Source organism: Pseudochaenichthys georgianus, chromosome 19, assembly GCF_902827115.2.
Source record: "Pseudochaenichthys georgianus chromosome 19, fPseGeo1.2, whole genome shotgun sequence".
NCBI lineage: Eukaryota > Metazoa > Chordata > Actinopteri > Perciformes > Channichthyidae > Pseudochaenichthys > Pseudochaenichthys georgianus.
The window spans coordinates 8,972,014-8,992,885 of NC_047521.1; the positions used below are offsets into that span (position 1 = coordinate 8,972,014).

The 20,872-nt window shown below is 41.2% G+C and overlaps 3 protein-coding genes across 3 annotated transcripts; 2 read left to right on the forward strand and 1 right to left on the reverse strand.

The window, feature by feature from the left end:
• Window positions 1-11,595: 11,595 nt before the first annotated feature.
• On the forward strand, window positions 11,596-12,861 carry prr15lb (proline rich 15 like b). The gene is given in 2 exon segments (XM_034108187.2): window positions 11,596-11,796; window positions 11,798-12,861. Coding segments are annotated over 2 exon segments (336 nt in total). The 5' UTR covers window positions 11,596-11,644; the 3' UTR covers window positions 11,982-12,861.
• Window positions 12,862-12,960: 99 nt separating this feature from the next.
• pnpo (pyridoxamine 5'-phosphate oxidase) lies at window positions 12,961-16,540 on the reverse strand. Its single transcript, XM_034108186.1, has 7 exons — window positions 16,340-16,540; window positions 15,333-15,457; window positions 15,149-15,248; window positions 14,853-14,906; window positions 14,631-14,759; window positions 14,480-14,550; window positions 12,961-14,205 (listed from the first exon to the last, which is right to left on the reverse strand). Exons 1-7 carry the CDS (start codon window positions 16,538-16,540, stop codon window positions 14,040-14,042), a joined length of 846 nt encoding a protein of 281 aa, XP_033964077.1. The 3' UTR covers window positions 12,961-14,039.
• Window positions 16,541-16,942: 402 nt separating this feature from the next.
• Window positions 16,943-20,818, forward strand: mrpl10 (mitochondrial ribosomal protein L10). Its single transcript, XM_034106961.2, has 5 exons — window positions 16,943-17,022; window positions 17,224-17,393; window positions 18,110-18,274; window positions 18,454-18,598; window positions 20,244-20,818. The coding sequence occupies exons 1-5, from the start codon at window positions 16,983-16,985 to the stop codon at window positions 20,468-20,470; spliced, it is 747 nt and encodes a 248-aa protein (XP_033962852.1). The 5' UTR covers window positions 16,943-16,982; the 3' UTR covers window positions 20,471-20,818.
• Window positions 20,819-20,872: the final 54 nt, after the last annotated feature.

Sequence of the window (20,872 nt, forward strand, 5' to 3'; positions counted from 1 at the left end):
TATAGCTTTTGTATGTCTCTAACATGCTGCAGAAACTGGTATTGTGATCGATAACAGAATGTCCTTTAAGTCTGAGAAAAAGTTTTAGTATTGGCTTGTTTTTTTTGCAACTTCGAAATAAATATGAATTATCTTTGTATACGCATAGGGCGATAAAGTCTCGAAGACTGTTGCAGTTGCATTGTTGGTCTGTGAAAATACCAGGAACAACGATGGAAATACATCGTTGTTCCTGGTATTTTCACAGACCAACAATGCAACTGCAACAGTTGGATGTATGATATGCAACAGTTTTGACAACCACTGAACTGTATTAAAGCAAACAATTCAAAATATTTGACACCAGGTGGCCAAACAAATTAGCTGACTATCCTCATCTTACAGTTACGATGAATTTAATGTTTGGGTTAGACTAATAGGAGGCTGGAGCAGGCATTTTAGATACTGTTTACTTATGTATAATATGGAATCTTACAATATGGAGAAACATTTTCAATGTTTAAAATATTAGAAATAAATATAACATAAACAAAGTCTTTGCTGCAAGTTATTCGAACGGATGTCATTGATATTTTGAGGCTTCGGCTGGTGACGATGTGAGAAGCCATCCTTAAAGATCCCATGACATGCTTTTCTGGTTGTTACCCGTCCCCGTGTGTTATGAAGGTTTTTCTGCATGTAAACGGTCTGCAGTCACAAACCCTCAAAGTACACCCTGTAGCGAGTAAAACTCTAACACAGACCTGTCTATGCTGCCCCAGAACGCCTCGTTGGACATTTATATTTTTCCATTTTTTTCTTCCTGGTCATAGTGACGTAACGGTCATAGTGACGTAACGGTCATAGTGACGTAACGGCTCCTGTCCAGCATACTTGGAATTCTACAGAGCCCGGCGTACTTCGTTGCGGGAAATTTTCGAGGCTGCACATGTGTAGACTCCGGTCTTAAAAAATCCCCACAATGCTTTGCACACGGACCAATTTCCACATTTTTGGCGGAAATTGCGCTCCATTTATGGCGGGGCCTCGCATATGATGCACACCTGTTAGCCTGTTCCACAATTCTTTGTTTTCCGAGGGCTGAAGTCGAATAGTCCATTTAGCTTAGGAACCTTCCTAAAGGAGTGAAATGACCCGGAAGTCCCTCAGTGGCAGCCATGATAAGTGCCGTTCGAATTCTCTAGAATGATGAGAATGATAGGAAAGGAGGTTTCAAACTTCCTTTATAACCTCCTTTAGCTTAGGAATCACTGGACCTTCCTCACAGAAAGGAGAGGAGAAAATGCTGCCCCACAATGCCTTGCAGCCGCAGCATTTGCGTCACACAACAGTCGGCCGTTCACGGAAACAACCGATTATGATGGAGAAATTATATGATGAAAGTTACGGTGCTTATTAAGCATTTTAAAACGTATGTGGTAAGTTGCCAAAGTGCTTTGTTTTGAACGTTCATCAGTATTATAATCAAAAAGAGGAATATGAACGTTAGTTTTTACTGAAATGATCAAATAAAGTCAACATTTCACTGAGCTGTGTGGGGTTTGTTCAACTTTTAAAAGATGTTTGAATGGTGATATACGCAGTGATAGATGTTAAGGACTAACGTTTATAATAAATACATTTGTATTGATTTTAAGATCTTTTCATAGTTCATACAATCATACGTATTGGGATCATTTGTATTAATGTGGACCGGAGGGAGAGGGTGACGAGCATAAGTTTCACTTTCCTTTTTTATTTCAATTCCAACTTTGGTCCTGAAGAATATGTTTCTCTGTTGTCCACGTCATAAAGCAAAAGCAAGCAGCATCAGAGCACGGTGCAGAGTCTCTAGATGAGTTTACAGTAGTCCCTCGTTCTTATTAAACATCCATGTTGTAGTCCGCTGTATAGAAAACTGTAGTTTCCATAGTTTCCCCACAGCAGCACACCCACATTCATGACGTCCGCTGGCGCATCATAAACACGTCGGATAGTGAAAGTGCATTCGGATTCTCTAAAGTACCGCAGTCTCTTCTCCTAAGTCCTTTTGAATTCTCCTATCCACTATCCCTTAACCCCGTGACGTTTCACTCAGAGGTCAAGGAATAGACGTTAGGAGCTGATTTTTGGATTATCCGACCGCAACCTTGGAAGGATTCTTGGATCGCTTCCGAAGGACCTGACTCGGAGGGACTTGTCCTACCAAGGAAGCGTCCTCGACATTGAGAAACACCCACTCACTCAGCCTTATCTTTTCTCAGCCGCAGCTCCGCGGATTTCCTCACACCTGTGAGTGTGTGTGTGTGCTCAGGCTGAGGTCCGCGGTGTCTCGCTGTCTCGCAGCAACCAGGAAACAACACCAGTAATACAGCTCACACTGTCTGCTCCTCGAGCCTCAAAGGGCGGAGCAGCGAACCACGCAACGCCCCGCCAACACGGCACCCAGAGCCCACGCAGCATTCAATCAATCAATCAATCAATCAATCAATCAATCAATCAATGTTTATTTATATAGCCCAATATCACAAATGTTACATTTGTCTCAGTGGTCTTCACAGTGTGTACAGAATATCAGTATGACAACACGACACCCTCTGTCCTTAGACCCTCACATCGTACAAGGAAAAACTTCCAAAGAAAACCCAGTTTAAAGGGGAACATGGGAGAAACCTCAGGGAGAGCAACAGGAGGGATCCCTCTCCCAGGACGGACAGACGTGCAATAGATGCCGTGTGTAAATTGAAAAGATAATACATTTGCAACATAGGTAGTCCAAATGTTTGGAAATGCATGTGTGTATAATAGGAAGATGAATCCACGAGGATATCCATCCAGGACCTATGATCCAGGACCACAGCCACGACTCAAGATCCAGCGCTCGCGATCCAGGACACAGGACCGCAGGATCATCCATGACTCCGGATCCCAGCGTATATAGACACCAAAAAGAAAGACATTGGGGAAGCTGGGTTAATCGGAACATGAGTGTACACGGGTATAGACAGAGAGAAGGAAGAAGTAAGATGTCCCCCGACAAACTTCTCGACAAAGCATTCTCATCTGTTTGTCATTACTGGTGTCATTTCCCGGTTGCTAACAAACGCCATTGTAACACATAATCACTGATGTTCCGCTGTAACGGTGGTGGACTCATCAGACCAGAGTGGGCGAGCTGACCAATCAGAGCACAGTGGGCTCATAGGGGGAGGGGGGCAGGAGCTCCAACAAGCCGTTTAGGACAGAGAGTGAATACACAGACTATACAGAGATGCTGTGAGAAACCAATGTGAGTTTGGAACATTGAACAATGTCAATCTATTCTAGTAGACCTCACAATGGAATTCTGATCAGTAGAAATGGCCATGACATGGGACCTTTAATTCAAGATTGCTAGAAGTTAAGTCAGAAAAGTAAGAAAGTTATACATTTAAAAATGTTTTGGTCCTTGCAGCCTTACATAATCTCACATTATATTTAGCATACATGATGTTTCAAAGAAAAAACAGCATTTATGTTTCCGTGCCTTCTATGTCCACACAACGAATAATACAAATCCTAAAATAGCATTGTTATACATCAGACACAAAACAATATTCCCCTCATCAACTCATTCAACTTCTGCTGTTACGGGTCACCAGTAGCTGGCACAAGGGAGGACACCTGAGATTCTAATAAACCTTAGGCTCAATTATGAGGGCAGCGCAGTCCTCGTGCCCTTGGAGCCTCCTCCTCTCTTTGTCTCCCTTTGTCATTGTCTCCCCCTTTTCTCTCCCTCCAGCTCAAACACTGTGCTTCTGAAAAGCTTTGCAGCTGGTTAGTAATTTCTGAACGTGGTCAGTGTTCCCTTCCTGCCGTGCTTTCTGAAGCTCAGCCACACATAACAGAATACATGGTAACTTATTAAAGAGAACTATGGCGGGACTCCTTTATGTCAACAGGGCTTTTCGTCTCAAAGGTCACATCGAAGTCAAACATGGCAGAAAAGAAATATGTGTCCAAATGATACCGCTATGATCTGTTACTTAACAAGGTGTGCAACTGCTGCGTCCTCCAAGGAACTTTGTTCAGTAGAAACTGCCAAATGAAAAGTCAACAACATATGCAAATGCTCTTTCAATATTTGGTATGGAGAAACCTGTCTTTTTTGTAAAGTTAGATAGAAAAAAGGTAACAACTTACAAAAGGGACATTTTTATATGCTGAAACTAAGTGTAAATACGCAACAAGTACGATTAGGTTGTGAATATAATAGCACATTAGCTCTAAAATAATCAAATGTTCCATTATAGTGCATACATTACAATTGTTAAATTACCCTTCAAATCCTATCACAACATTAAACCCATTGTTTGGCTTTCTTGAACCTTGGCACTGCTTGCAGGTGCCACACACATCACATGGCTCTGATAAGAGTCACAGGAGTGTTTCTGCAAAGGGCATGCTGGGTATTTGCATAGGCTACATGATCAAATGACCACACCAAAGGAGGATTAGTGAGCCTCTTTGCTTCCTGTCCGCCCTCGTAAAGTAGAAATCGTAGCGTTGGAACAACTCATAAAATCTGGTTTACAAGCCATGTGTTTATTCAGTTACTTTTTATGTTTTATTTGCAGTTTGAAGTTAATCCCAGTTTGAAATGCATTAAAATAGAATTCAACAATTATGAGCAACACAAATTTAAAGACCTTGTTGGAATTAAAGGTTGCCTATTATGCTCTTTTGAGTTATTATTTTCCTGTGGTGTGTTTATAAAGGTTTTTGTGCATGTAAATGGTCTGCAAAGGCTAAAATTCCAAAGTTCCCCCCAGATAGAGTTTCTCTCCAACACACCGACTGAAACGCCTCCATTGGGCTCCTTTGTTAACTTGAACAAGACAGTAATCACTACGTTACACTTGAGCTTCTATTGGCTAGCACTCCAAAAATAATGTACCTGATGGGCTAGTGGGACATCTCTAAAGTTGACCAATCATAACAGAGCCGGCCAGCCAACCAATCAGAGCAGACTGGGCTCTGGTTTCAGACAGAGGGTGGAAAGGGTTTGGAACTAGCATGTTAACATGTCACAGTGGAGACACAAAATACAAAAATATGAAACCAGAAAATTAGTTTTGGTCTTTTCTCTGCCTGTTAGAAAATGGACAAAGAAACCCATTAAAAACATGGGAGTAGAGACGGAGATGAAATGTCGACAAAAAAGGTCTGTAGTGATGATCAAAAAACTAACTACGTTATATTGAATCTTGTGCCAGGGCAGGAATGTACATATTTTGTTATCGATCTTGCAATTTTGTCTTGTTTGTAATAATTTATTTATTGAACATTTTGAAGAATACCTAAGGTGACTTAAAGAAATGTCTGAACAACAAGCCAAAACTCCCTAATAAATTACATTTGTTCTAACATAAGATTAATACAAAGCAGTAACCTCTTACATGCTTGCTTGAAAAAAAAAACTAAATGATTAAGTGAATGTCAAAATAATAAACGTTGAAACTGAAAACACCAAACTTGAAAACAAATCTATCTGCCCAAACCAAAGGTCACTGTCAGGACACTAAGATGGCCAGTTGTTATTATAAGTTATATAGCACATCATAAACACCAAAGAGTCCACATTCATTTGATGAGGAAGTTATTTTAGCTCACTGGTTGCCAGGAGACTGATAGCTGATCTGTGTAGCTACATACTTTTGAATTGTTGTAAATCAAGTAATATACATAGAAAAATCCAGGTGTTATTGTGATGCTGACAATAGCGACCTTCCTGTTGCTGTTTATAACATGGCTGAGTTTCAACAGCATTAAAACAACAGCTTGCTCAGCACATAACAGAATCAGTCTGTGATCTTTTTGTTTACACTGACTTCATATCAGATCCCAGAGAGATGGAAAGAGGATACTCTTCAGATGATCATTAATGTATCAGCCGAGAGCAGAGTGTCAGGTTTCCTCCCCCCTCAGGTTACATCTATTAATGTTAAAAAGAAGCTTTGCATAGTTACCGTCTAATCTCTGAAGACAGGGCTGATTGAAAAATGGTTTTGGATTAGCACCATTGCATTTTATAAATACTTAGAGAAAGTCCAAATTCCTCGAGCAACATCCCAAACTGTAAGAAATGTTTGACCAGTGGCGAGCCGTGACTTTTATACCTAGGCCCTCTGACCCCCCTTCCCTCGAAAGAAAAGAAGCGATATTACGTCACAGCGTATACTTCAGCGGAATATCAAAACAGCGGCCCGAGGTGCAAAACGCATCAATGACAGCGACCCTCTACCACACAAAACAACACCATTTATATAAACACCTATCATGACAGGGCACCCACAGCCAAGTAACAATTAAAAATGAATTCAGTCGGCACGGCGGCCCACATTGAAAATGACTTAGGCCTACCTTTGATGATCAAATCACTTAAACACAAAGTCCATCCTCCTGTCCTTTTGGATGAAGCACTTAATGGCGGTCATTAAGCTGATCTTTTCTCAATCAAAAATGACTCTGTTAATAATTTCGCAACGATGTCATCACTATCACTGACATGAGCCATCATGAACGAACCAGCCTGTCCTCCTACAAAAAACGACCATATACTGTAGGTCGATTGTTCAGAAGCTAAATACGACCCAGAGTCACGTTTTAAAGTGTAGCACATCTAGTGGTCGTGTAAGAAACAACATGCTCCTGTCGATTGCAAACGCTCCGGAGGGTCGTTTATTCACAAATAACCCTCTCTGGAAAATCCTAAATTGTGGAATAGTTTGGCCATTAAAATGCTTTTTTATTAGATTTCTAGCGAGTATAATCTACGTCCAGTGGATGTGTAGGATCTACAGTTTGATAGATATACGAAGATGATTTGAGGTCTCGCCAGGAGAACGTGTATATGGGGCAGCTTCCATGTAAAGTTAGCATGGGTGAAAACAGTTTTTCCGGTCTCGAAGTTTTCATAATAAAACTGGAAGTATTCCCCACACTGTCAAATGATTACACAGTGATATCTCCATTACTCATCCACTAAAAAGCATCAGTTTATCCTTGTTAATTACACAATATTGATTGGTTTAAATTGTGTACAATGCTTTTGTGTTTTTAACCTTCGATTCGGAGAAACAAATTGTTTTTTCGGAGTTTAGACACTACAGAGTTTCCGAAGACACTACACTACCCAGAATCCCCAGCTATCGTTTGGGACTACAACATCCGCCTTGCTTTATAAACCCCGTGATTAGCCCTCAAGCTCTGTGATTGGATATTGGAGTGGCAGTGTGACAAGGTTACGCTGTCAAACAGCTCTTTGAAATGGAATGGAACCACGCCAGACTATCCAAAACTGGACTTGGACGGGTCCAGCCCGGCCCTCCCCCCCAGAATTACACTTGCTGGCTATTGTGTGTTTCGCAACATGTTCTATGGCACGTCTCTACTGGGAAATGTAGTTTTAAAAGACGTTTTCGTATTTCCCACAATTAGAAGTTGCCAGTATTAAACTGTATACATCCCTGGAGGTTTAGGGGATACGAAACACATTGGTGTTATCAAATTTAAAACATATAATTAATACATGGGTGAAAATTGCTTGTGTCCATAATGGGCAGCATTAATACCACATGACAGCTAAGGTCAGAAGAGCTTTATTTAACAGCTGGTCTTATGTCTGTGACCCCTCCTGTTGTTAATTGATAAGCCTGAAACATGCACTTGTCAAGGTTCAGATGCACATTTAGCAAATATGGCAGTAGCCATCGATCATCTTAAGTTAAGATACTTTATTGATCCCATCCATCCATCCATCTTCTCCCGCTTATCCGTGGTCGGGTCGCGGGGGTAGCAGTTCCAGCAGAGAGCCCCAAACTTTCTTTTCCCTGGCGACATCAACCAGCTCTGACTGGGGGATCCCAAGGCGCTCCCAGGCCAGCGAAGAGATATCATCCCTCCACCTGGTCCTAGGTCTACCCCTTGGTCTCTTCCCAGCTGGACGTGCCTGGAACACCTCCCTAGGGAGGCGCCCAGGTGGCATCCTAACTAGGTGCCCGAACCACCTCAACTGGCTTCTTTCGACGCGAAGGAGGAGCGGCTCAACTCCGAGTCCCTCCCTGATGACCGAACTTCTCACCTTATCTCTAAGGGAGACACCAGCCACCCGGCGGAGGAAACCCATCTCGGCCGCTTGTATCCGCGATCTCGTTCTTTCGGTCATGACCCATCCTTCATGACCATAGGTGAGGGTAGGAACGAAAATGGCCCGGTAGACAGAGAGCTTTGCCTTCTGGCTCAGCTCCCTTTTCGTCACAACGGTGCGGTAAAGCGACTGCAATACCGCTCCCGCTGCTCCGATTCTCCGGCCCATCTCACGCTCCATTGTTCCCTCACTCGAGAACAAGACCCCGAGATACTTGAACTCCTTCACTTGGGGTAAGGACTCATTCCCTACTTGGAGTGGACAGTCCATCGGTTTCCTGCTGAGAACCATGGCCTCAGAGGTGCTGATCCTCATCCCAGCCGCTTCACACTCGGTTGCGAACCGATCCAGTGAGTGCTGAAGGTCGCAGACCGATGAAGCCATCAGAACCACATCATCTGCAAAAAGCAGTGGTGCAATCCTTAGTCCACCGAACTGCAGACCCCCCCCCCCCCCCCCCCCGACTACGCCTCGAAATCCGATCCATGTATATTACAAACAGGATTGGTGACAAAGCGCAGCCCTGGCGGAGGCCAACCCTCACCGGAAATGGGTCCGACTTACTGCCGAGGACCCGGACACAGCTCTCGCTTTGGGAGTACAGAGATTGGATGGCCCTGAGTAGAGACCCCCTCACCCCATACTCCCGCAGCACCTCCCACAGTAACTCCCTGGGAACCCGGTCATACGCCTTCTCCAAGTCTATAAAACACATGTAGACCGGACAAGCGTATTCCCAGGCCCCCTCCAGGATCCTTGCGAGAGTAAAAAGCTGATCCGTCGTTCCACGACCAGGACGGAATCCGCATTGTTTCTCCTCAATCTGAGGTTCGACAATCGGCCTGACCCTCCTTTCAAGTACCTTGGAGTAAACTTTCCCGGGGAGGCTGAGTAGTGTGATGCCTCTGTAATTGGCACACACCCTCTGATCCCCCTTTTTGAAAAGGGGGACCACCACCCCGGTCTGCCACTCCTTCGGTACTGTTTATTGATCCCAAGTTGGGAAATGTTTTTGTTACAGCAGCATGTACTACTTTGTTCTACTCCACTACAATTCAGAGGTTAACCTGGTATTTTTACTCTACTACATTTATTTTTGTTACTTTTCAGATTCTGATTAATGAGGTGAAATATAAACAACCCTTAAATCAGACTTTAGTTACACCTGAGTAAAATTCAGCCTTATCAGTTTGTCTGTTTTGCACATCCTCCTGTTAATATCTTTGGACGTCCTGCACTAAACTGTTTTATTGTAGAGATCACTACAGTATCTTCTTGATATTTTCCATTCTATATTTCTATCATTGACCCCTATTTTGTATGTAGGCTACTCTTCATATTTAAATGTTTTCATCAAATATAACTTATTCAACAACTAAATTCAATAACGTGCTTTAACCACTAGGAGGTGCGGTTTAGACCAGTGGTCTAGTTAATAAAACATAATAATATCGTACATAATATGACTATTCACTTTATTGTGAAATTAAAACAGAACGTTAAAGGAAAATACAGTTTCAGTCTCTCAACGTGAAGCTTATGCATTGTACCATTAACTTGTATAGACCTGTAACAGTCAACTGCATGAGGAGTTGGAAAGGTAGTTCATAAAATCAGTAATATCTTTAAAAACTACAAAAAAGTCCCTTTCTATCAGCTGTGCACCGTTATGGTGTAAATACAGACAGATCTACTAATTGGATCAAATATAAAAGTCAGCCGAATTAGTGTTGATACTGCAAGGAGAGGTATTGTGTGAAAAGAAATGGAAGATGTTGTTTAATTGTTGATATATTTATGGTCCACGTCACGTATTCAGTTTTGGCGGCATCTCTTCCAGTTTGTCAAAAGGTCTTCTGATCAGGGCTCTATAAATACATATCTAGGGCAGGTATGTAATATTTAATGCAGCCGAACCGTGTATTGCAATGCCGTTATGTGATGACTTTCAAAGAGAAAAGCAAGAACACTCGGAATAAAGTATTATTTTTTTTTTTAATGTTTTCCGATTTCATATCACATAAACACCATATCCCGACGTGCATTGCGGCGTGATTTTAGCCTATCAAAACCTCTGAAAACAGAAACGTGTCTCTCAGAATCGAAAGAGAAAAACCTATGGGAAAAACACAAAAGCATTGTACACAATTTAAACTAATTAATGTCGTATAATTAACTAGGATAAACTGATGTTTTTTAGTGGATGAGTAGTGCAGATATCACTGTTAAATCATTTGATCATTGGTTTTATTATGAAAACGTCGAGACCGGAAATACTGTTTTCAACCCGTAACTTTACATGGAAGCTTGCCGCATATACACGTTCTCCTGACGAAACCTCAAATCATCTTCGTAATATCTATCAAACTATAGATCCTACATATCGACTGGACGTGGATTCTAAAAGTACAATATATACTTCTCGCTAGAAATCTAATCATAAAGCGTTTTAATGGCCAAACTATCCTACAATTTAGGATTTTCCAGAGAGGGTTATTTGTGAATAAACAACCCTCTGTAACGTTTGCATTGAACGGGAGCACTAGAGGCCGACAATTTTATAACGTAATTATAGGTCGTATTATGCGCATGAACAAACGACATATTTGGTCGTAATAAGGGCTTAAACAATCGACCCATTTGGTCGTATGAGTTGGAGGACTTGTTGGAACGAACTTATGCTAATCATAAATCTATCGATTAGATTTAGAAAATAATGAAAGTAGGATAGACATGTGGATATTATCCGGCTGAACAAAACGTGCATTTATCTAACAGGTTAGTTTTCCACAGACTTTATTTCAAGCTATTTTCCAAAATCCTATGGAGAAATCCCACTGCCTTCTGTCGAGGGAATCCGAGCGAAGCTTACTTCCGGGTTTTAGGACGCGTCACTGCACCACTTGCATAGAACTGCTTCTCAAAGTGTGGTCCGCGGACCACTGGTGGTCCGTGAGCGGCCTCTAGTGGTCCGTGAGTATATTGGTAACATTTCACATTTGAAATAAATAAATACATTTAAGTTTTCCGCACTCTCGCGGGAATATCTCCTCAATGGAACGAGCTTAAGTTTCACTTTCTATTGCATGATAAAGCCCAGGGCAACACCTTCATCACACATGTTGTCACTGGTTTGTACCATTTTCAGGCGATTTAAAACGATGTGTTTTGGGATATTTGTGGAGTTAGGTGGTCCGCGTGTGTTTTTTTATTGGTTAAGTGGTCCTTGGTATGAAAAAGTTTGAGAAACACTGGCATAGACCCATAGATGTATTAGACCTCACAGCGGGCGGAACTTGTCATAAAGTCCGCGAAAATAAAGCCCCCCCATTTAACGGGAAGATATGATTGGTCAATTGTACTGTCATTTGACATTACTCTCTCGTTGAGTTACTATAGCTGGCCCTCTGTACAGTACATGTGCTCAGTCTCAGCTCTGTGTCCTTCAGGTCAGTCCTCCCCCTCTCTACTGGTGCCATGGCGGATCAAAGCTGGTGGAAGCTGACCTTCTCCCGCAAGAAGAAGTCTGAATCCAAGGTCCTGTACGAGATCCCAGCAGAGTATGGCAGCAACACGGGGAACAAAGAGCACTCGAGCGGTACCCCCCCCCACAGACCACATGGACAGCCAGTTCAATGCCAGGCTGGAGAAGATCGTGGACAAGTCTGCCACCAAGGGCCGCCACGTCAAGGTGTCCCACTCCGGACGCTTCAAGGAGAAGAAGAAGGTCCGTTCCACGCTGGCAGAGAACCCCAGCCTGTTCTCCGAGCACAGCCTCAGTGACGAGAACCACAAAAAGAAGACTGACAAATGAAAAGCACACCTGATTGCAAATGTGTGATACATGAGTGTTGCACTGATAAATGCTGAAATGAAGGATAAAACGTACACAAGCACAACCATGTGGTGCTACTGTACTGTACATGTGCTAAACTGGATCAACACAAGGCCCCACACCCATAGATACTGTAACCAATGGACTCCCACCAATACAAACAGCTGGTATCAGCACACAGGAGACGTTTTTATTACGCCTCATATTCTCCCTTTGTTATTTATCTACAGTCTGCCTCACCTCATGCAAACATCCCTTTGAATTACTTTATTGTACATTTATTTTTATTATTAATAAGGATTGCTTGAATTAAAACCTCCTTTTTTATGTCTTACAAAATCAAAAGAAATTTTTTATTACGTTTTCATGACAAAGTAAATAGGAGACTTGATTTTGATGTTGATATATTGTGATAAATAATCATTTTAAATCAAAGCTGTTTATGTAATGTTTTTCTAAAATTGTAAAGCAAAAAAAGTTTTGTTTTTAATAAAATGACAAGATGAGTTAATATAGAAAGAGTGTGTTGTATTTGTGCAGACACTCATTTGATTGAGTATTGTCAATGAATGATTCAAGCAACTTAATCTTGGTTTCGGGTTACAGTATTTTTATCCACCTGAGCGTGTTTGTGCTGGATGGTTTTGTTGTCATGGTGACACTGACATTTGATACATAGTGGTGTGCTCTTCTTACATTTGATTATATGGCTTTTATTAAGTCAGTGATGACTAACGCTGATCATTCAAGAAAACAATCCCCTGATCAGCTGGTTTTGCTTAAAGGCCAACTTGCAGGTTGATTTGTGTTATACTTAATTTATATTGAACCTTTCCATAAAAAGACCATTTGAAAGGTTGCCTCAGGATTGTATGTTTGACTTTGAGACTATACATGATTGTGTTTTGTTGTGTGTTGGTGCTGCCATCTGCTGGCCACACATGCACTCAGTCCTCAATTACAAATTAAACTTTAATCTGGTTTTTCAGTCAATTCAAGTCAAAATAACATTCTCAACTTCCATCAGTAAACAATAAACACCAATATAAATCTCGTAATAGTGCAACACGTACATGATACACACAATAGTCGGCACAATTTAAGTCGTCAGCTAGAAAGACACATATAGATGCTTGTCATATAAGGTGTAAATAATACTAATTATAATGAAGATTTGAGGCGGTTGCTTGGTTTGACGATAGAGAAGCTTCAGTACATGCTCAGAATTGTAGCAACAATCAAACATAACATTTTACAACATTTTAGAAAGAAAAAACAAAACAATGATTACCATCAGAGGCCCACTTATTAGGAACACTTGTACAATGTGTTACAATTCCATGTTGCAGCTCTGCCATACATTTTCTATCGGAGCTGAGCTGAAATGCTTTTAATTGGAAATGTGTACATGTTCCGTTACATGTCTGTTATTGTACTGTTTATAGGAGAAATGGGTGGTGGCTCTATTACTTTTTTACTTAATAAACATCATAAAAGTAGACTTTATGACTTTATGGTTTTGGATAGCATTAAATGATCAAGTGTAAGTGATAAAGTGGCCACTACATGTATTTATTTGTTAGATTGACAGATAATTCTTCTGAAATTTATTTGGAACAGACCTCTAAGAACCAAAGCATTACAGATTATTCCAACATTGAGGGTTGCATTTATGGTACAGGTTGTGCTTTTTAAGATGCTGGACACAGTATCCACAGCGTTAGGACAACAAGGCTGAATAGACAGTGTCCCTGTCAATCATTATTTAGTGCAACCAGGTTGACTTTGCTCTTTTTCTGTAAACCACACAGTATGTTTTCATGACATAAAGACAATTCAAGTTGTACCACAAGAGCGTCACACCTCCAAATAAATGAACTGACATAAAGAACGAGGAGATGACACAACACAGTGTGCTTGTAGATTAATCCTTCACACGGTAGCACCTATGAAATCAACATTGAAGTACCTAGAGACGAGCGCTTACTTCCATAGAGTTCAACACATTTGATTATGAACGATAAGTTGAGGTAGTTCTCACGGGGACTGACGCTGGTACACCCAGCCCCCCTCGGCAGCGTGCTGAAACTCCCCCAGCTCCGTCTCTCCATCTTTGGGCCGGGTGAAGACGATGCGGTCGTGCAGCCGGTTGGTCTGACCCTGCCAGAACTCTATCAGGGAGGGCTTGACGATGTAGCCGCCCCTGTTCACAAAGGACAGTTATTTCAATCAGGAAATGATGAGATAACATTATTTTGATGTGTTCACAAGACTGAGCGATAGTCCTATGGGTTACCAAAGGGTAAATGGTCAAATTAAGTGTACTGGACAAGAGAACTGGCCCACTCGGCAACAATAAAGTACTATGGCATTAACTATGACTAATGGATTCTTGCAAGTAAAATGTAACAAAGTTCCTTCACCTTTTCATGATTTGAAGATGTTATAATAGAAAGAACAAGTGGTCTGATGCTCACCAGTAATCAGGCATAGGCACATCTGTGTCTTTGTACTTCTTCTCCAGCTCTGCATTCTTCTGCCTTAAATACTAAAAAGACAAGACAAGACAGTAAAAAGTGAGCCTTTAAAGTATTTACGTACATATGAAGGTATTGTTTGGGGTCTTACATCTCTGTTAGGAACCGGAGTGCTCTGTCGGCTCACAACGGCCCCGATCTGGCTGCTCTTTGGCCGCGAGTGGAAGTAGTCACAGGAGCTCTGGAAGGGGATTCTCTCCACATTGCCCTCAATGCGAATCTGCATATCAGAATTCAAATGTATTACTGTGGAAAATCTATAAAAAATATGTAATATAAGGCAGGAAATGATGAGCACTTGATGGATGCTGACCTGTCGGTTAAGGGGTTCCCAGTAGAAGACAAGACATGCATGGGGATTGCTTTCCTGAGGACAAAAACATAGAAGGCAATAAATAACAATACATCCTACAAATATAATAATTGATAGTCAAGCTGCTGCAACAACTAACCAGTAAAGGAGCTGAATCACATACACATTGTCGTCTATTTCTTCTTAAATGAAAAACAATTGATTCCCAGAGAAAGAGAATCGAAATGAACATTGTAAGCTCTACAAACGTGTTTTAAAGACAACTTTTCAGTGGGTTCCAAGGTGGAGTAACTCACCAGCTCCGAACCCTTCCTGCTCTCGTAGTTGGAGAAGAAACGGAAACCCTCGTTGCTGTAACCTTTCAGGAGGACCATACGAGCCGAGGGGCGTCCATCTCTGTACAGACAGGCAGGGAGAGAGTTGACATTAGACATTACAAAAAGGAAAATACATTTGATTTTGGGAGTTTGTGTTGCCCACTTGGTGGCTGTGGCGATGCACATAGCATTTGCCTCTCCGACTTCAGGGCACTTTGTGGCTTGATCGAACCAGTTCCCAAACTGAGTGATCGGGTCCAGAGACACAAGCTGGCTCTCCTCAAAGCACTGGGAAACAAATAATCAATCATATGTGAATGTTCTGAGAAACAGACAATGGTGGATATATTTACTCAACTAGTGTTAACTAGAGGATTTCCATTTTGTGCAACTTTATATCTTTATATTTATACCTCTACTCTACCACATTTTAGAGGGAAACATGCTACATTTTACTCATCATATGTGTTCGACAGCTTTAGTTGCTATTAACTTGGTCCTTTTGGGTTTGAGTGTTTTGGATAAAATGAAGGATTTAGAGTTCCTCAATGACTGAAGATAATGTTCCTGCTTCTTAAGATAATTACACTTTTTTAAAAGCCTCTTGGATCAACTGGAATATGCAAAAGTGAAAACAGGGCTATAGAAGTTGTCCTATTTAAAGATGTGGTTCTAATAGGGCAGCAATACAGCTACAAACATATGGGAATCTTAAAGAATATGATACATCCTGCAACATCTACAGCACTAAAATGCACCATGCACATGAATGCAGCAGTCATATTATTCCAATAACATAACTGACTGAGAATGTTGCTAGATAGATAGCCTACTTTTATTAAGTAAGGTTTTGGAAGCTTTTACTTGTATTAGTGTAGTCTGGCAGTAGATCTTTAACTTTGATAAATGACTGAAAACAGACACTACTGACCTTACATAAACCTCACGCATGCCCTAATGAATGAGCCAACCAGTGTCACTATCTTTGGAATACCTAGATTTGCTTATAGGTTGTACAAGTCTCAGTTTTTTTTCAAGACAACCAGGTAGATATAAAAACAAACTTATAGCAGTGTTTTTCCACCTTCATTGACCTTACATTATAATATCCTTGCAGTTACACACTGTATGATGTTATATGACTGTGTATTTCCCTGACAGGTAACTCACGTCCTCATCTCCTTTGTATTTCTTCCTCATGTTACTCAGGTCCATGTTTGTGTCCTCGCTCGATAATTTCCGGTAGAAATTCCGTGCACAGACACGTCGATGACCCGCTGTCTGAGGCAATAAACTGCTCTGCCTCAATAGTAAATTCGCAATGAGTATGCGCCTCATGATTGTCAAACTGACGCTGACGTAACAACACATTCTCCTTTACGTAAAGTAACCGATTACTTGTTTTGTAACTGGACCAACTGTTTGTAATATGCATGTCCAAATAATTTTTAAATATATTTTCCCACGTAAATTTTGGTTATAAATAAAATATAGAACGTTGTATGATTTAAATACAAAATCTGAAAAACTATTAAATGGTGCTGCGTTCAAGTTATATCTGTAATTACGAGGAAGCCAGTGGGAAAACATGTTATTCAATCTCTATGTAAAAGTTAGTTGTTTTCGTTCAGATTTACCACAAAATCCAGTGAAATTGAGGATTATTTATGTGTGTTGCAGTAATGTATAACAAATGTCCCAATAATGACAGTTACAAAATAATCTGTACACTGTTGTGATTCTCTATATTCCGATATTGATGAATGCAGCATTTGTGCCAACGTCACTTCCTGAATAACATATCCTGTTAGAGATGGCGGCGACCTTGTGTCGAATATTACTACCGAAACAGGGTAATTTAACGTTTATTCTGCCTTTCTAGCGTTTTTCTTTGTGTCAGTTACGAGCTACTACTGTCTTTTCTGTCTATAATAAGCATTTTCAGCTACGTTTCAGTTAAACAGCGTGTTTTAGACAGGCTAGCTGGTGTTAGCAGAGCAGCCTCAGGTTTTATTTCATGTTAGCAGAAGTTTAACACACTGCATGTCTTTCAGGATGGCTTCCCTTCACACAGTGTGTTCGGCACGGCTCCAAAGCTGTGACTCGACACAAGAGGCCGTTGCACTTTCTCAAACAGAAGCTGATGTCAGTTACACGGTACATTCCACCCCCACGACCCGCTCCTCCTGGAGCTTATCCACGACAAACCATCAGAGACCAGGAGGTAACAGTCCCCCCTTTTCGTCCTCTATCTGACAGATATGAGGTATTAAGTGCATGCATTTCCAGAGCTGGATGTCATGTTTACAATTTAGTTTGCAAAGTTTATTGAGTCCTAAACATTACACTTACATAGGGGTGCAATTAAGGGTCGGTACATGTCCTAGAAGTTAAGCTCTGGGAATTCTGCACCATTTGGAAATGCACTGCGAGGATTGCTTTTTTAAATGTCGTTGTACCTGGTGCGATGACAATAAAGGAATTCTAGGAATTCTATTCTATTCTGGGAATTCTGCACCATTTCCAAATACAAATCTTACCTTTTTTAAAGAGTGTGGGTAAAAACAATGTTTGGAGTGTTTGTGTTGATGTGCCAATTATAGTTTAATACCATGTTCAAATAGTCAATTCATTTAAATAATCTTAACAATTTATTTCTATTATTACATACTGTTTTTCACTTTGTCTGTATCCATTGTTTACTGATGTGACACACTTACCTGTGATTTCACTAGGATTAACAGTCTGCAGCTTCTTAAATCTTAAAAAAGGAAACTCACTCTTGGACGATTTGTTTCAGGATGAGTTGGAAAATGAACAGCTGCTTGTGTTTAACTTCTTTTGTTGAATTGAATAAAGGGAATAGTCGAAAAATAAGTGTGTGTATTTATTTATTAAAATAATTTCACTTTTCCAAACTCTTCTCTTTTATTCCACCAGGATGACCCTTTCACGTTACTCGTTAAGAAGAATTTGAAGAGCGTGTTCCAGGAATCAAAGATGATCGCTGTGGTCCAGAACAGCGGCAGTACTGCTGACGAAATGATTCTTCTCAAGTACAAACTTCATAAACATGGCATCACAGTGAAATTTTTCCCCAACCAGGTAATGCTAAAATTGTTGTGTCGTTGACTATTTTTCCCTTTTTAAATGAAGTAAAGAAAATGTATCATGTCAGAAAGTATTGATCCTAAATGTACAGGGAACTTATGGTTTATGATGACCTTATTTAAGATGTTAAAAATATCCTAGTTTAGTCTAATCCTTAATCTTGCTTTTTTAAGGTGGTGCGTTCGTTCCTGAAAGACAGCACTTACTCCAACATGGCTCCTCTCTTCATTGGTCACACGGTTCTGTTCATCAGTAAAGAGCCGAAGGTGAAGGAGATGCTGTCGTCTCTGAGGACCAGCCGACATATGCTACTCCTGGGTACGTTCATCTTCTGTGTCTGCATGCAGAGAAAAACGTTGATATGCAGAGTGACAAAGATCACAAGCCAGGAATTACACATTCATTTAATCAAACGATGGGCCAAAAATCCACACAACACAAAGGCCTAACCATTTAATAACAAAATAATGAAACACAAAAAGGAACTTCATTTAACACCCTATAGGAGTATGTTAGCAAAACGAAAGCAAACAGAAACGGTGCTTTTTAACACTTTATTCAGTGTTTTTAACCGTTGAACGGCTTAAAATGTAAAACAACTCGATTCACAGCCCGTACGGGAGTTCCGTTTCCCGTGATCGTGGCTGAGGAACACTTTTTTTATTAGACGCTTTCACCGGAGTTCTTTTCCCTTTTTAGTTCCGATAGTTCCTGGGATTTTGCGTTCACACCAAAAAGAGTACTTAGTTCAGAGAACTTTTCACCCCTTTTCAGTCCCTGCTAGAGAGGTGGTACTTTCCTGGGGACAAAAAAGTTCAAATATCTGATTGGCTGGGCGAATTTCAAACCACGCCCCGTAAAACTCTGAAAAGTTTTGTGAAGTTGCCATTTTATTTGCTGGCATTAGCATTATTAGCATTAGTGCACCAACGGAGAGAGACTAATTTATGGCAACACAACAAAAAACATGGGAGCGGTGGAGGTGTCTGCGTTCTGGCGATTTACTCTGAAGCCAGTCCCCAACTCCGGGGACTTTGGGCGGCAGTATACGCTGTGAAGTTGTTTGCGGCCTGCCAGTAAACCCAAAGCAGAAGAAGAAGAAGTGAAGTCAGCGGCTTCATTTGCCTAATCCACCCCCAGGAACTTATTCCGGTGTGAACGCGATCTGTACTTAGTTCATGAGAACTAAAGAGTTCTCATGAACTAAGTTCTGATTAACCTTTTGTGGGAAAAGTACTGCGGTGTGAAAGCGCCTATGGAGACCTTTTCTGAATAATTCAACCTTCATTACTTTAACTAGTCTTTTTCTATGAATTCTCCACTGCTGTCCTCATTTCAGTTCAGGTTGGGCTCTCGGCGCAGGCAGCAGGCTTTTGGCCTTGGGGTTTAGGCGCCCTAGTGTATGGAGATAAGATGGCGCCTGTTTTCTCAGGCTCTCTGCATCAGCTGTGTTAAGAGGTGACTTCCTTCTGTCTCCTGAATACAGATAATGAAACGGAAAATAAATAGACAGAATATAATATCTTATCTGCCAGGTGCCTTCGAGAGCCTGCTTCTCTATATGAAACATAACTGGTTATAACTCTCTCTCTGATGGAAAATATCTTCAGTGTCAGACATCTGTTTAGAGCTCCCTTGTCTATTCCTTGTGTTCTGATTCTTTGCTCCAGGAATTTCAATCACAACGTTGAATGTTAAAGAATCCTAACTAGAAAAGATTACGGCAATAATGTAATAAAGACGATGATCCCATGATCACACGCTACTCTACATACCCAATTTACTCGGTTATTTTTGTTCTGATTGAGTGTCAGAAAATAACATATTGTGCGTTTAATACATTTTGATCTCAAAGCAGAGCAGCATGTTTTACTCTTCGTTACCTCCCCTGAAAACCATATTAAACAGATGGTGATCATTGAACTGCTTCTTATCCACCTCTGCCTTGCTCATCTGTCAACAGGAGCCTGTATAGACAACACGCTGCTGAGTGCACAGGGGGTGGTGAGCTACTCCAAGCTGCCCTCGGTGGCTGTGGTCCAGGGGGAGCTGGTCAGTGGGCTGACCCTGCTGACCTCCCAGACAGCCGCCATGCTGCAGCGCCACCCGGCCCAGCTCTCCGCTCTCCTGCAGCAGCACGTCAAGCAGCAGAGCTCCGAGGGAGCCCCTAAAGCCCAGGAGGCCACGTAGAGCTGGAGAGGAAACAATGGGAATGTTGCAGATTTCCAACTGCTTGAAATTACAAGGGAACGTCGGCTTGGATGCATATTTAGCAATTTATTGTAATTAAGCACGAAAGAACAAGGCAGATTTTTAAGATTACTCCACAAAGAACAAGTTGTTGGTTTACTCAATCTCAGAGCATGGTGTTAAATTCAAACAATGTGCATCCACCAATAGGAGCACTGTGGCTGCTGTGAGAAAGCTGCTTTCCGTGCTTCTCAGCCTATCAGAGGAAGTCTTGGACGGACAGAGCTGAAAAATGCAATTCCTTAGTTCAAGGATATTGTCACACATAAATAAACTATGTAAACATAATGTATTGCTTAGTCTCTTTTTTTGGAATTTGGATTTAAGAATTGCAGGATTAAT

Excerpts from the sequence above, each read along its gene's own strand:
- mrpl10 (XM_034106961.2), top strand. The coding sequence starts at position 16,983 with ATGGCGGCGACCTTGTGTCGAATATTACTACCGAAACAGG. Across the intron at positions 17,023-17,223 it reads AATATTACTACCGAAACAGG|GATGGCTTCCCTTCACACAG; the intron begins GTAATTTAACGT and ends CATGTCTTTCAG. Across the intron at positions 18,275-18,453 it reads TGAAATTTTTCCCCAACCAG|GTGGTGCGTTCGTTCCTGAA; the intron begins GTAATGCTAAAA and ends TGCTTTTTTAAG.
- pnpo (XM_034108186.1), bottom strand. The coding sequence starts at position 16,540 with ATGTGTTGTTACGTCAGCGTCAGTTTGACAATCATGAGGCGCATACTC. Across the intron at positions 15,249-15,332 it reads TGCATCGCCACAGCCACCAA|AGATGGACGCCCCTCGGCTC; the intron begins GTGGGCAACACA and ends CTGTCTGTACAG. Across the intron at positions 14,206-14,479 it reads GTGCCTATGCCTGATTACTG|GGGCGGCTACATCGTCAAGC; the intron begins GTGAGCATCAGA and ends CTTTGTGAACAG.